At 40.8% G+C, this 15,913-nt stretch overlaps 1 protein-coding gene across 1 annotated transcript; it reads left to right on the forward strand.

The window, feature by feature from the left end:
* The first annotated feature begins 436 nt into the window (after positions 1–436).
* On the forward strand, positions 437–15,169 carry arvcfa (ARVCF delta catenin family member a). The gene is made up of 14 exons (XM_034547250.1): positions 437–457; positions 3,837–3,995; positions 4,845–5,461; positions 6,887–7,365; positions 7,453–7,636; positions 7,734–7,851; positions 8,371–8,539; positions 10,208–10,335; positions 11,669–11,819; positions 11,898–12,090; positions 12,485–12,596; positions 12,690–12,777; positions 14,085–14,161; positions 14,311–15,169. The coding sequence occupies exons 1-14, from the start codon at positions 437–439 to the stop codon at positions 14,401–14,403; spliced, it is 2,589 nt and encodes an 862-aa protein (XP_034403141.1). The 3' UTR covers positions 14,404–15,169.
* Positions 15,170–15,913: the final 744 nt, after the last annotated feature.

The raw sequence follows: 15,913 nt of genomic DNA on the forward strand, positions 1-15,913 counted from the left end.
ACAGGCTCAGCATCATACAGTTGATTCAGCACCTTGGTAATAGCGCACACATTAACTGCAGCACAGATCAGAGGACAAGTGCAATAATGAGAGAGAGCCCAGCATATATTGCTTCTCTCTGTGTGTGTGTGTGTGTGTGTGTGTGTGTGTGTGCGTGTGTGAGTGTGTTGAGCAAATGTGTGCATGGTGCGTCTAGTGTGTGTTTGTTAGAGAAAGAGAAATAGCGGGAGAGAGGGAGGGACAGAGAGAGAGAGGGGGGGAGAGAGAGAGAGCGGACGTGTGTTGGTGAGAGCTGGGTGGAAGGATGTCTGCTCATGTTTGAACTGCCTCCAACGCTCAAAGGGAGAGTCAAGGCACACATTCAGCAGAGAAACAGACGTCTCACGTGGGGACACGTCTTGCTCATCATTTGTGGGGAAGCAGAGAAGATTTGGCGATGCCTGCCGAAGTGAAAGAGGTAAGTGTGTGATGGAATGGCTCTATTTGCTCTGTACCCTCCCTCTTTTTTTTGCCTATCAGGTTTTTTTTTTTCTTCGTCCTGCAGAAAACTGTAGCCCTCCACAGCGTTGCATTCTGCCTCTGTCATGATGATTAAAAGAGGCATGAATCGCTCCATCTCCTTGCTTCTCCCTGCTGTTCGGTGCAGTCTCCTTGTGGGCATGGGGACATGATGCTAACATCTTCATCAAGTGTGTGTGTGTGTGTGTGTGCGTGTGCACGCGCATTGCCGTGCATGCGTGCAAATGCATAGGCAAGCTTATAAGGGGGATAATGTTTGATTGCATCACGAGGGGAGGTCGTTCCCCCAGAGGGAAAATGCTGCACACACTCTGGTAAGTGTATTGCCATGATGTATCAGAGAGACATTAAATCTGACCATGCAGCATTTAACTATTTGAGGATCAGAGCAGTGAAAAGAGGCTCCAAATAGGAACTTTAAGAATAAATAGCATTCCTTTTTTTGGGAGACGTCGATTTCAATCAGTATTTTCTTTAAATAGACCAGTCTGGTTGAATTACAACTAAACAAGATGTATTGCTTAATGGACACATCTGAATGAAGATGAATCCTTTTAATGCATGGGTGCTTTCAGTGACATTTTGATTCACAATGTACAGTGACAAATTCCGTCGACTTACAACGACCAATATGCGCATCACTGATTCAACAAATAGTGGAGGGCAGATGAGTTGTGACAAAGTTGCGACTAATCTCTTCTGACATCACTGGGCTGATGTCATGTTTTATTATCCAATGGAAGCATTGCTCGTTCAATCCCACACTTTGATAAAGACAAACTGCCTGTTAAAGCTGATTTATTCTGAGTTTGATCACTACACAATGACTGGCCCTACTGATTCAATTGAAATGCGGAGTGCTCATTTTTTAAATCATCTTTGCTTTCTGAAATGGATTTATGACAAGTTTGAATCATGGCTTGTGTCTGTTGTGCCCTCACTCAGCATTAGATCAGACTGTGTGTCTCCCAAAATAATACCCTGGCTACAGCTGGCCTCAATACTGAGAGTTGATGGGAACAAGATGCTAATCATGCCATTCGGTCTCCTGCATCGCTGCATTCTTACATCCATATACCATTCTTTGATTTTGTAAGCTAAAGTCATATTCAGAATCTTCATCTCAGTCCATTTGGCTCTGTGAGCACACTTAGTTAGTGATGGTGCAGTGAGTTATTTAAATGAGCCTTGACTCACAGCGGCCTGGCCTTCCCTGGAGCTTGAATCAGAAGGGGACAGCACACAGGCCCCTGTCCGGCCTATTATCGTCCTCCAAATCCTTAATCAAGCTGTGTGGAGACAACAGAAGAACCCCGTCTGTCTTTTGGCCTAGCGTTCATTTAATGCAGCCTAACAAAATCCAATCAACCTTCCCCAGGGGTGTTTAATCCAGGATCATGTCCCTGCTGCCAATTTCTCCCCTGTGACCCTTTCATCTCCTCGTCCCTCTGACACATTTTGCACATGGATATGAGGGGGCCCTTGTGTTTGAAAAAAGAATCAAGCCCTCTCCTTCCACATCCAGTCAGCTGTTCACTGCAGCCTGATTTAACGCATGTTTGGTTTAATGCCGCAACCCCAGAAAGAAGAGTTTTGGGAAATTTAACAGCTTTAAAAAAAACTTTTATCTCAGTGCATGTTCACGATATTTTGTTGGTGCTATTTCCTTAAAATGAAAATTGATTTAAACTGGATAAGCAATTCAAATAGTGAAAATGGTTATAAATGATGCGGTTGAATTGATTTTCCCTGCTATAAAGTCTTTTAATTATAAACTGTTTTGATGGGCCATTTGCATTATTGTTAGCTCTAGATTTCAGAGATATTCAGCTGGTGCAATTGGAAGACCCTCAAGACTGAACAGAGGTGCATCAGATAATCGTATATTGATTGAGATCAATTGTGCAGCGAAGCACATTTGTATAGACACGCAAAATTAATGTGAAGTTTGTTAGAAAATCAGCATGTAATGTGTTTATAGTCACATACTGCGTCCAGTTCTGTCTCACTCCAAGATGCTGAATAATTGATCAACTCTGGTTGATGAAACCCATTTTGTTGAAAAGAAAAAGAGAATTTAAGTTTTCCTTGAAATAAACAAGAGTAAATTACAGAACAATCCACATGTTGTAACAGAGCTGCAGCTAGGTTATTGATTCAATAATGGTGGTAAATCAAGTCTCACAACAAATAACTTCAATGACAATAACTTCCAGTCCCATTATTCTGAAGGCTATTTTGTCATGGGGCACTTTTTAAACATGCTTTCATGGAGAACGTCAACATTTGTTTAGAGGCATTTAAGCATATAAATATGTCTGAAATGGATATTTGGACATGTTGGCTAACACAGACAACATGACAGATATTCTTTGTATTGTTGCATCTCGTGTCTGATGCTCCCACCATTCAAGTTGAAACTGTAATGCAGATGCTTCTGAAAAACCCTGTTTTACCCCGTCCTGGTTTATGACCAAACACGATAATTTGTGATTTTTTATTTTTGTTCCACAGTGGTCTGATCTGCAAAAGCCTCCCTGTCTGTCAGTATTTGTACATATCAACAGAAGTAAATCACTCCCTGAAATAAACTTGACTAAACCCTTTTAAAACCGTCTCGTGGCGCATTCAAACAGGAATTAAGCTTAGACGTTTTAATTAACAAACCAAACACACACGCATACAACACATAATTATTTAGCATTGTTTATGCTAATAACATACTTATAAGCAATCATTACCTGATAGAGATAAGCTAACCGATGTATTATTCATTCTAGTCTGCCCCACACTGGAGAATCCCCCAGAGCCATTTCATTAAAGAAGGGATAAATGTAATCTCTCATCCTTTATTATATCCGTCTAGATGTCTTTTTGGTTGTCTCAACATGATCCCTGGCTCTGCACCAGCATGAGTATTGTTGTCCTATTGCACCGCTCAATTAGATTATAGTTCATGAAATGGCTTAAAGACAAAAAAAATGTCTGATTATCCAGACATAGTGCAATTTTAAAAGTGTGCATATTGGCCTTTCTCAGTTTGAATTCAACAGATCATGTTTCAAATTCCACAAATTATACGGTAATGGAGAAGAAATGAGTTTTACTGTCAAGGTTGACTTGGCTCACAACTCTTCGTCGGATGTAGCTCCCTTTTGATATGAAGACACTTTGAATAACTTTGTGTGCTCTCATGTTGTTGTCTACCCTGTTATATTTTCCCTGTTGTGTATAATGCAAACATTGTGTACATGATACACTCAAATAATGCTGATCAGCCCAACTTCCTCTTTTCTGTCTGTGTGCTGCAGGAGCAGAGTTCAGAGGGGCCTCCTCAGCTATCTTTGTCTCAGGAGGCGAAAGATAACCCAACTGCCAATGACGAACTGGACACGCCCACCTCCATCGCCTCTGTGATGACCACGACCAATGAAAGCTCGACAGAGACTGACACGCCGCAGCAGACGGACACTGAGGTTCTTGACTTAATGTTCGGTGTTGCTTTTATCTGTTTTCGTTTTTGCTCACCTGCTGACTTCCTACATTTTGTTTTAACTGAGTTAAGAACACTTTCTGGCCATGATATTCAATATTTTTCTTTACTTGTAAACATATAACAAAATGTGGCATGTCTTTTTTTTATTCAGTGTTTTTTTATTTTATTCACTTAGACTTGAATTGTCAGCCTTTAAGAGCCATTTCTTACTTCTGCGAGTCCATAAAGTAAAGCATCCTAAAGGTACCTGAGTCTGATCTCAGACGGGCTATACACTATACATTGAGTTTCAGTTACATTGAAAGATAAATAATGTGATACTATGAAACAATCATGCACTCATGGTCCACTTGATTGAGTTGGTACATATTTACATATTTTTGCGCTTCAAATAATTTTCCTCACACTCTGCTAGGAAAGTGTTTAAACCAAATTCAGTCGACTAAACCAGACAATCAGATTTGCTGCAGATTACCATGCTTCTAAAGTCCAATCTAAACTTATCTTTAACCAGAGACATTCGTAATTGTTTGGCAGGAAAGAAGAATTCATCATTTAGCGGGGCCTCAAAAAGCCAGGAAAGTGCTGAAATGATGATGATTGATCATCGCTATGAGAAATGAGCTGCAGGGCTGTACAGTATAAATAATAAAACACACACTGTAGGTAACAGACGCATGTTTGGTCTATTCCAAGTAAATGAACACCCAAAAGTTCCTGCTCTGTCTGTAAACACAACAAATTGGTTGGGAAATGGAATTTTAAAGACTAACGGAAGTTCTTATGAGATTTCTGTTCAGATAATACTTGTGGTGCGTCATCCTTGTAGGAGTCCAAGGCCGTGGAACAAGAGGGTGAACAAGCCCCCTGTGAGACACAAGAATCCTCAGAGACGCACCAAGAGGACTTCCAGACATCAGACACACCTGATCTCACAACGACTCCAGAGGCTCAAGATGACGCTCCTCTTGAGCGACCGATTCCTGAAGCAAACATTGAACCCATTGAGTCTGTTACACCGACCAGACCGACCAGCAGCACTACCACAGCCCCCTCTCAACCTCCGGTGGTGCAGCAGTCTGGGGAGTCTCAGCCAGTGAACCCAGACAGGCAGAGCAGAGTGTACGCCCTCCCTGACAGCTACAGAGGCATCAGGAGTGACGGATGTGCAGGGTATGGAAGCCTGTCCCGCACCACCATCCATGGCTACTGGCCCGCCAAGAGCTTCCAGGCTGGGGCTCACTACACATTACCCTTCCTTAGGGACAGCTACGCTCCGGCAGGCCATGGCAGCCAGATAGAGGAGGACGGCCAATGCGAACGGGGAGAAAATCCTCTGGACATGAAGACTGAGCACCCAGCTGCTGTTTACCCAACACTGGGGGGAATCCACCAGTTCAGGCCAATTACCACCATGGAGCTCCTCAGGGAGCCCTCAAGAACCAGGTAAGAGGATGGTACATTGGATCAAACTTTATTGATTCCTCAGGGCAGACTGAGAAAACGGATTTATAGTATGTTTGTGGTTTCCATGGTAGCTAAATGTGGGTCCAAACAACAGTGCCTTCATGAATTTAGCCACTTTGAAAGGGCAATAGGAGAATAATCTGTACAATGTACGTATTGCTCTGCCACTAATGTAACAATGCCCAAATCAACACTTCGCCATTCGATCACAGAGGACCTCCTGTGAAAATTATATATCAAACTCTGTAGCTGCACAGCCACCCGGGAGTGGCCTCGATCCTGGTCCTGTGAGTCCGCCTGGACAATAGAAAGACATATGGACAGCAGATAAGTAGCAGCTGGTATCAATCAGGAATGGCAGCCTGCTGCAAAGTCAATTAAATAAGGTGGTTTCATCTGTTATTGGCTGCCAGAAGCTTGTCCTTATCCCATATAAAGTGACAGAACTGTTAACAAAAGATACAAGCAACTCATTTATACTGTTAAAATCCCTGAAGCCAAGTCTGTTAGACTAAGAGACGCTATTAAACCTATTTCCCTTAAACTGTTAGTGATAGGAATAGTTTGACATTCGGGGAAATGTGCTCATTCACTTTCTTGCTGATAATTAGATGAAAAGATCAATACAACTCTCATATTTATCTGATAAATACAATTGTTCATTTAGGACACGGTTAGCTTGACTTCGCATTAACACTGAAAAGAGAGGGAAACAATAGGCTCTGTCCAATTGCACCAAACTCCGCCTGGAGTCCTTTTGTCACTGTGAGGAGACTCCAGGATGTATCTGTCCTGCCAAGAAAAAGAGCAGCACACAAGCCCCCAAAACAACATAAATTGCTGCTTTCACACTCTGTTTTCTGGGGAATAAACAAACAATAATAATACATGTTTTATCGTGAGCCTTCGAGATACTGCTAGGGGTTTGGATAGAGCAATAGGCTAGCTGTTTTCCCTGTTTCCAGTCTTTAGGTTAAGCTCAGCCAATCAGTATGTAGTGTAATCCTGGCTGTGGTGTACACATTGTAGCATCAATCTTTTCCAATTCTCAGCAAAAGCCAAATTAGTGTAGTTCTCAAAATGTTGATTAACACTAAAATATAAAATAGTGTTTTCAGCTAATCGACCTCTTCTCGGAACTGTGTGGCCGTTTGTAGACTGTAATCGATTGACATCTTCCTGAGTGTTCTGTTGGCTTTGCTGCACCTGTTAGGGTTGGACAAATTGCACCTTTATCATTTTCATTGGTAAGCTGGAGATTTGTCACCCCATTAATTCCAATCAAATCTCTGGCCCACCTTCAACTTGAGCAGAGGTCTAATCATCCAGAATAACTGATATACCTGGTCAGAGGCTTACAAATTAAAGATTGAATTGCATGCATTCCCTTTTCTGTGTCCTCAGAGGTGGATATGATGACGCCTTCATGGCCCAGCTGGAGGGGAATCTGAATCCTTTCTTCCAGGCAATGTGCAGAGCACAGACCCTGCAGTTCCCCCACAAACGCAGCAGCATGGTCAGCCTTGACAGCATCCGCAGAGACCCGCGCTGGAGAGACCCCAACCTGCATGAGGTGATCTCGATGCTCAGCCACCCAATGGACCCAGTCAAGTCCAATGCTGCCGCCTATTTGCAGCACCTGTGTTATGAGAGTGACCGCATCAAGCAGGAGGTGCGCCAGCTGAACGGGGTGCCGATCTTGGTGGAATTATTGGACCACCCTAAGCCTGAGGTCCACCGTAAGGCCTGTGGGGCTTTGCGCAACATATCCTACGGAAAAGATCACAATAACAAAGTGGCCATCAAGAACTGTGATGGCATCCAAGCTTTAGTCAGACTAATGAGGAAGTCTAGCAGCATTGAGGTCAAAGAGTTAGTCACAGGTACCGCTCAATTCTTCACTCTTTCTGGAGCCATAACTTGCAATCCTTCCTTTATTCTCAACAGCATTTGTGTTCTTTTCTTTGCAGGGACTCTGTGGAACCTCTCCTCACATGAGCCGCTGAAGATGATGGTGATCAACAATGGGCTTCAAACCCTGACTGATGAGATCATCATCCCACACTCAGGAGGTAGGAGAGACTCAGCCAACCCCTCCAAACTGCTGAGTGCTGAGTGGACCACCGTCTTCAAGAACACCTCTGGATGTCTGAGGTGACCTTTGTTTTAGTCGTGTAACGAATGATAACAGCCACTAAAAGTCTACTTGTGGTGGATTGAGTTCTCTTTGCTAACAAAGTTGTTTCTGCAGGAACGTCAGCTCAGATGGGGCGGAGGCTCGGCAGAGGTTGAGGGAGTGTGAGGGGCTGGTGGATGCGCTCCTTCATGCCCTTCAGTCAGCTGTTGTCAACAAGGACACTGATAATAAGGTCATTGACTTGAAATTTGAGAGTTTGTTTTTATTATTACAATATTATAAACTTATAAATATGACAAACTTTGCACCCTGGTACATTGAGGCAAAATAAACAAAATTACAGGCTTTTAGTCATTTTGGTAATTACATAAAATGCTGTAATAATTGGTCTTTTCTTAAAAGGCACCGTCAAGTGAGTTATTTTTCTGAAATGGTCAATTACTCTCCATTAGGTATCGTCTTCTTCTTATGAATCCACTCATACTTCTCTGATTTAGCATCACATTTAAGTTAATAGCCTGTTCACAACTGCATTTGATTCAGACAGTTAATGCAAGTCACCAAAGCGATCTCCCAATGTCCTCCAACGTGACATTTCCTCCACATTTACATTTTGATAGGAAAACTCACTAATACATTTTATTCTGAAAAGGGAACGTGTCAGTGTAAACACCTGTATGACTGCCTAATACTATGCACCTTTCTGCAGAGCATCTTTGATCTAAATCTTCTGTCACTGTCCTGAATTCAGTCAGTGGAGAATTGCGTGTGCATCCTGCGAAACCTGTCCTATCATGTTCACAAAGAGATACCAGGAGCGGAGCGGTTTCAGGAACCCCATGGCAATCATCTGATGAGAACAGTGGGACATCAGAAGAAGAAGAATGAGACCGACTGCTTTGGGGGGAAAAGACCCAAAGGTTGGTAGCCCGTGATACTTGATGGCATCAACATGAAGTATTTTAGGTTTGAGTCTGACAGTGTTTGTAAAGTCTGGAGACATCAGTGCATCTGTTTTAGTAGCCTGTTTTTCAAAAACTGCTATTTTAAGCCATTTTCAGAAGATTTAACAGTTTATTATATTGTTTTATTCTTTGTGTGATTTTTACATCACCCCACTGAAGGTTTTTAAACTGAAAAAACTTTGCATAACCCAATATAAGTCATAATTTGAATTACAGCTGATATACAGTAACTAATAGACTGCAGCAGTTCGTGCTGCGGGACACAGTTTAATGGAGAAACAATAGGGTTAGAGTTAATTGTGATTTAAAGTTTTATGGCTTTTCCCCACTACTAACCTTTCAGCTAATTGCACAAAATTGACAAATGCCTCTCTGAGACCAACCTGATACTGTCGGTATCCCCCAGTGACTCACCGCATGCTCTCTGTCTTCTGCTGCATAATCTTAGTCTTTGACATTGTTCTTCTTTTCCCTTTGAACCATATTCACCAGAGGAGTGGTTCAATCAAGGTCAGTCTGCTCGTTGATGCTGACTATTTTCATGGCGGTCATTGAATTCAATACAACATCACATTTACTGACATAATGAAAACCAGTGTTGTATCTGTGTGCATGTATGTGTCTGTGATGTACAGGTTGGAAAAATGGATTAATGGACAGAAAATACGGCACATTGGATTTACCAAAACGTACAGAACAAATGAAAGGTATATACTGAAGAAATGTAATCTCAACTTCACATAAAACATTTTTAATTTAACACAAATAGTGACTGTGATACATCTCATTATGAAATAAGTATGCTATACATGAGGCTTATTTCTGATAGACTAAAGTTTAATACTTTATGAAGAGCATCCATCATATATCATCATCATGCAGCACGATAATCAAGCATCAGTACCTGCTTTCTGCGTTATGTGATCTGCTTTGTATGCATGATGTTGGCATGGCCTGAAAGACAATTAATTTAAATGCAAAGCCACCCTCCGGCACCTGCACTACTTGCAGGGAGTTTCATTACTAAAACAAAATGACCCTGCAACTGAAATCTGGCACATTTTCTGGAATTCACTCAAGAGCTGGAATTCACTCAAGATACTGCCTGACACTGATATATCTTCATTTGCTACTCTTAAACTATCTTTACTCTTGTGTGTCTTTACCGAAAAGCTGCTGTTTTTTTAGCCATGCATGCATAGATGGGAATTCTTACAGTACAGTACTGTGCTGAATACGGTATATGTGGATCCGGCTGCCGTTTGAACACAGATCAAAGCTATGCTCGTGGCTCACACACTCCAACCAGTGAATGCAAATCAGTATGGCCAGCATGTAATCCCTGATGCTTTATACTACTTGTCAGATGTCCAGCGATCTCCACTGGTTCAGTACAAAAAAACAAACTCTGCAGGGGTCTGACAGAGTTGTAATTTTGTTGCGTAGGGTTTCATTAAATTCATCAACATATTTTTCTCCCGGCCTGCCTACTTATTGACCGAAAGTAACCTAGATAAAGGAAAGTGTGGAACGGTGTTAACATAATTTTTTAAGGATTTAGCCACTGATTGTCAGGCTGGTACTTAATGTCATCCATGACTTGCTCTGCCTTTCTGTTCAAAGGCTTGGAACTGCTGTACCAGCCAGAGGTGTTGAGGCTCTACCTCTCTCTTCTCACCTGCAGTCACAACCACAACACCCTGGAGGCAGCCGCAGGGGCACTGCAGAACCTCGCTGCAGGACACTGGGCTGTGAGTAGATGGAACAGTTCTAGTTTGTACACTCTTTGCAATGGGGTCGTGATGGTGGCGAGCATCCCAAACATAAAAATGATCTCTATAAAGCTGGAAACGGGAGCATTAAACTTTAAATTGATGTAGTTATCAAGTGACACGTTGTTGACCCAGTTTATATCTAAATAGGATCACCATGGCTGCTATCGTAGTGTCCTTGTGTCCTAGTACATTGTCTATGGAGCTGGTCCAGGATTTGACTCTGACATTATCATTACGATAATAGTAAGGAGAAACTTGAAATGAGCTGTATCGTAAATAAATAAGTTTGGGGGTCTTTTTACCCTTCACTTTCAGTTAGTTTTCACTAGTGGTGGAATGGATCATACAACTTATGGTTTAGATCGAATCCTGGGTTGGAGTCACGGATTGGATCACCTGATCATGTTTTCTTTTTGCCACTGATACTAATTGCCGATCATTTATTGTTTGAAGATAGCAGCTAGTCTACAAGGCCCCAGACTATTTTTGTTTTGTGCCACCGTCCCCAAAAACATTTCAACAGCTCTGAGGTCGGCAAACTATCAGAAATTAAAAATCTTATTGTTTTATTTATCATGTAACATTATCAGAGATTGGCGACTAGAAAAACATAAATGTCGATGTCCTGATCGCATATTTTACTGAACGTCGGTGGATAACGATCGTCTTTATTTCACACTGTGATGGTTAACGTTAAACCGTGTAATTAATCAGATTAATTATACAATTATACGGTTATGCGATCAGGACATCGTCATTTAAGCTTTTCTAGTCGCCAATCCGGCATGCCACCGCGAGGGTGGGGGGCGTACTGATCACAGATCAATGGTCCGTTACACCACTAATCTACACTGTGCAGGGTCAAACTCGACAACCTCCTCATGCCCTTACATGTTGGCCTCCATGCCCAACGCTTTGTTCTTGGCTGGTTTGGTTGTATTTCTGAGGCTGCATCAATGTTCAAATGTGCAGAAGAAGGGAGATGTGGGGTCTATCGTCTAAATCCAACTAGACTCCAGATTTACTTTGTTACCAGTCTGTATGATCAACAATCACTTTTACACAAGTGAGTGGACCCATAGGTCTGTTAAATAATGGGCTTTGCCAAGACGTATAATTTAAGATCAATGCTCAGGCTCAGATTGCTCAGAAGTTTTAAATCCCTTAGGTTTTGTAATCTAGTTGCCTCATACAATCGAGCAGAATGATATTTACAATGTATACTTGTGGTGATATTAGGGTTTTTGTAAAGGTGGAGAGATGAGTGGCTAGTCAAAATCTCAGCTGCATTTTGTGTTTGCTCTTGTAGTGGTCCAGCTACATCCGGGCCACAGTGAGAAAAGAGAAAGGGCTGCCTATTCTGGTGGAGCTGCTGCGCTCAGATGTGGACAAAGTGGTGCGAGCTGTGGCTATTGCTCTTCGCAACCTGGCGATGGATAGAAGGAATAAAGACCTAATAGGTACAGTCTTCTAACTCATGTGCATACAGGCTCTGCATCTGCATACTAACTGTGCTATCTTGTCTCTCTGTCACACAGGGAACTACGCTTTGAGAGACCTTGTCGGTAATCTGCCATGTGGGCAGCAGCACCCAGCGAAGAATCTTGACGGAGAAACTGTGGTGTCTATTCTGAACACCATCCATGAGATCATCACAGACAGCCCAGAGAACGCCCGAGCGCTTATACAGGGCCATGCATTGCAGAAACTGGTGGCCATCAACAAGTCAAGGTACTTGCATGTCTTTCAACTTAATTGTAAACAACTTTTTCTTGGATACACATTTCTGAACATGAACGTCATTTCAAACTAAACAATGAAAAAAAAGGATCAAATTATAATGGCACAGCTTGATAAACAGAAATCCAAAGCTAAAGCTTCAGATATCTTTTTTTCTTCAAAATCTGACTAAAAAAAGAGAAGAAACGGCATTGGTATTATAGTATTTGTTGCAGGCCACTGCTTAATATCGGTTTGTACTTCAGACACAACCTCGATGCAATAGCTCATGATATTATAAGCATCACATCCCAGGGCAATTAGGAACGGATTTGAATCTATGGGACAGTATTGTCTTGGAGCTGTCCTCTGTTGTCGACCACAATGTCTAATGGTTTGTCTTCAGCCAAGCAGCCAAAGAGAACAAGGCAGCTTCCCATGTGCTCCAGACAATATGGTCCTACAAGGACCTGAGGACTGCTCTGACCAAGGCTGGTTGGAACAAGAGTCACTTTAAGGTATTTTATTGAGATTTCTTGGATCTGGCATGCCTATAAAAACAAAAGGAAAGCATTAAATTCAGTTTTTCCTACCTTGTTTATGTTTCAAAGCCAGCAACTACTGGAGTGACTAAAAAATCCAAGAGTGGAAAGCAAGGCAGCGATGACATCACCCTGCCTCTCATGGACAAAAACCAAGGTCAGCAAATCATTACATGCATCCTCAGCAAAATGTTATTAAACCATCATCTAAATGAGCAAAGTCTCCTCTAGCTCAGGGAACACAACTGCTTTTCAACATACTCTGGTTCTTGTCATGTCAGGGACAAAGAAATGGGCATTTTCAGTCCCAGACCATATTATCCTGAAACATGGCCTTAAACCAATGATGTGCTGTCAAGGTTATCAGTTCAGAAACTTGGATTATTAGCCTGAACCGGCTCTCTCAGAGGCAGGGCAGGCTCACGGATCACCCGTCACATTTCATTTGAATGTTGTTCCAAAAGGGCACCCGCTTTCCCACGTCAAGAGCGACCTCTAGCTTCCTACCGACACAGTGATTCTCTATTGAAGCTTCTTTAGGAATTATGACCATAACTTAAAATATTTTAAATATTTATTTGGTGGAATGGGTATAAACTATATACAAAGATGTCATTGCATTTGCCTGTTTATCTTACTGGTGTTTCAGTCTAAATTAATAGGGTTTTTTTTCAACGTGAGGCTTTACTACTTTTTGATAACTGGCCTTTAATGAAAAATGGTGGTGAAGGGTTGATGGAGCAGAAAAAACAAGTGACATGTTTTTCATTGTATTGTTTTGCAGTGAAATGTTTTGGAACCCACGTAACATGAGTAGAATAAGGGAAAAACCACATTGAATCCAGCTTCACTGGCTTACTGGTATTTTTAATGTTAGCTAGCATTAATATATAGCCACTTTCTTCAAAGAAGATATCTTCACAGCCATATGCTGTTTGGTAACCCACAAAGTGTATTTCAATTATACATTATTAAAGGGAACATTTTCAAAGTTTTACAAGGTTAACACATTATTTCATTAACTACTGACATATAGCTTATAAGAACTTAGATTCTTATAATTAACTTTTTTGTGGCAAACATTTAAATTTATTTGGGGGATAGAACCCTGGGGTTTCTCATCGAACCATTTGATGAAAGAAATACAAAATTCAGATTCAACTTTATTGTCATTGCAGAGTACACGTATACTAGGGCAACAACATGCAGTTTTAGCATCAGACCAGAAATGCAAAAAGAAGCAGTAAAAGTGCAGTGCCATGTGCTAGATAAATAACAGAAAATAATAATTATTAATAAATGAATAAAAATTATTGGGCTTTCCAGAAGCAGGCTACTTATTTACAAAGGTTTCCCTAAAAGTGCAAACAGATTGGCATCTGTTCTTCTCTCATTGTATTTAAAGACAAGCGACACTTTTGCCATATTACCTACTGCTAATATTATTATACTCTTCTGTTGCAGATGTATACTCCAGTTTAGAGCCAAATGATAGAGTTGGAGATGGAAATGGGCCTGTTGTGGAAAGAGACACTCTCCAGGTAATCTGCCATGTGACTGCTGAAATTGTAGTCGTTGTCTTACAGGATTTTGTTTAAAAGTATTACTTTTCTGTGATTTAAATTGTAAGTGCCAGTTTTCTTTCATGCAAATTGACTAACACCATCTGTTTGCATATTTCTTTACCAAGGCGATAAGTGAGAGAAAGCACTTCATCAGAGCTGGCAGGCCTGCAGTGGGCCTCATGGATAACAAACCTCCACCACTGGACTCCTGGGTGTAAACACAACAACACAGCCAGCGAAGCCAGTTAAATCCAGTAGAGACACTTTCCTTTGGTGAAATACGGATTTGTGCAATTTGCTCATTCTTGTACAGAAAGACAAACATGTTCAATTAAAAATAATTTCCTTTGTTTATAGGGAATAATGTGCCAAACATTTACATGTATTTATTATGGAGGTTATTTGGCAAAATATTTAATAGATTTTGTCATTTAGGATGTTATACTGTATGCCTGAGACTCATGATGGAGTATGTATGACTTCTAAAATAGCCTAATTATGCAAACTGTAGTAAATCATGACTCCAAAGAATATATGACATGTACAATTTAAATTTTACTGTTAAACAAGTATGAGATCATTCATAATGCTTTTAGTTTGTCAAGCTTAAGGCCTAAAGTGACATTTGGATATGTTGTTGTCCATCCCCATGGGTTCTGGGCTGAAGAAGAATTATTGTAATAATATTTTTGGTCAGTGTTTGAGATAATTAAGATTAGGACTACTGTCGACCTAGTCATCAAAAACATCCAATTTATTTGGAATTCAGTTTATTCTCGACAAACCTGCCATTAGACTAGATGGTGCAGTCATAAGCAAATCTTCCATTTGTTTCATGATAGGCAAAATGGGATTGTAAATGTGTAACAAAGGACTGTTAATATTCTAAATGAAGGTATTTATATTGTAATATTTATTGTAATAGCCATGTTATTAATTAAGGTTATTGATGTGCATTAGCTAATACCGGTAAGTGATCCTACATTCTATACAACTCTGCTTTGCAGTGGTCCTTTTTGCATTGCGATGTTGAATGAAAAATTAAAATAAATGATGTGCATAATTTCTCATTTTTATTTGTGTTCTCTTTTTGTATTACAGATTGGATTCTGTTTGATCAGTGGGTTCCTGTTAAATGTAACAGCACCCACTGGCCAGTTTAACAAACCCACTTATACGTGTTCTGAAATGAATAGATAAATGGTCAAAGTGAAATGTTAACAATGTGTACATGTTATGTACATGTATTCACAGCCAGGGCACATCTTTAGTCACACTACACAGGATACATCATGAGAACAAGGACTCAAACTTTAAAGTGGCTTCAGCACAATTACAAACACAACTTACTTTTTCATTTCTGACTCAGAAAACTACAGTATCTCTTTAACCAAATCACACATACTAATATTCTGTGCGATCTTATTTTAATAACTAATGTTATAACAAAAAAAAGTATTTCGCTTCCATTCTCTGCTCTCCCCTGAAACAGTTTGAAGGACCCCTGAGAGAACCCAGACAAGCTGTCAAGAACCTCACGAGGGGTGATTATGAACTTCTGAACTTGTGTGGCACACGCTGCCACTGAGAGGGCTTGAATGTGTTGACAATATTCATGTTTTAGATACACACGTGTACTGTGCGTTCATACATCTACATCTTCATGATTTGCATGTATGTGTCATATACATTGATGCAGCACTATGGCTGAAATGTCTTATGTTGCAG

This window comes from Cyclopterus lumpus, chromosome 12 (genome assembly GCF_009769545.1).
Source record: "Cyclopterus lumpus isolate fCycLum1 chromosome 12, fCycLum1.pri, whole genome shotgun sequence".
NCBI classification, from domain to species: domain Eukaryota; kingdom Metazoa; phylum Chordata; class Actinopteri; order Perciformes; family Cyclopteridae; genus Cyclopterus; species Cyclopterus lumpus.

Coding starts and splice junctions, on each gene's coding strand:
- arvcfa (XM_034547250.1), top strand. CDS start 437: ATGCCTGCCGAAGTGAAAGAG. Junction 7,852..8,370: donor ACAAGGACACTGATAATAAG/GTCATTGACTTG, acceptor TCCTGAATTCAG/TCAGTGGAGAATTGCGTGTG. Junction 12,091..12,484: donor GTGGCCATCAACAAGTCAAG/GTACTTGCATGT, acceptor GTTTGTCTTCAG/CCAAGCAGCCAAAGAGAACA.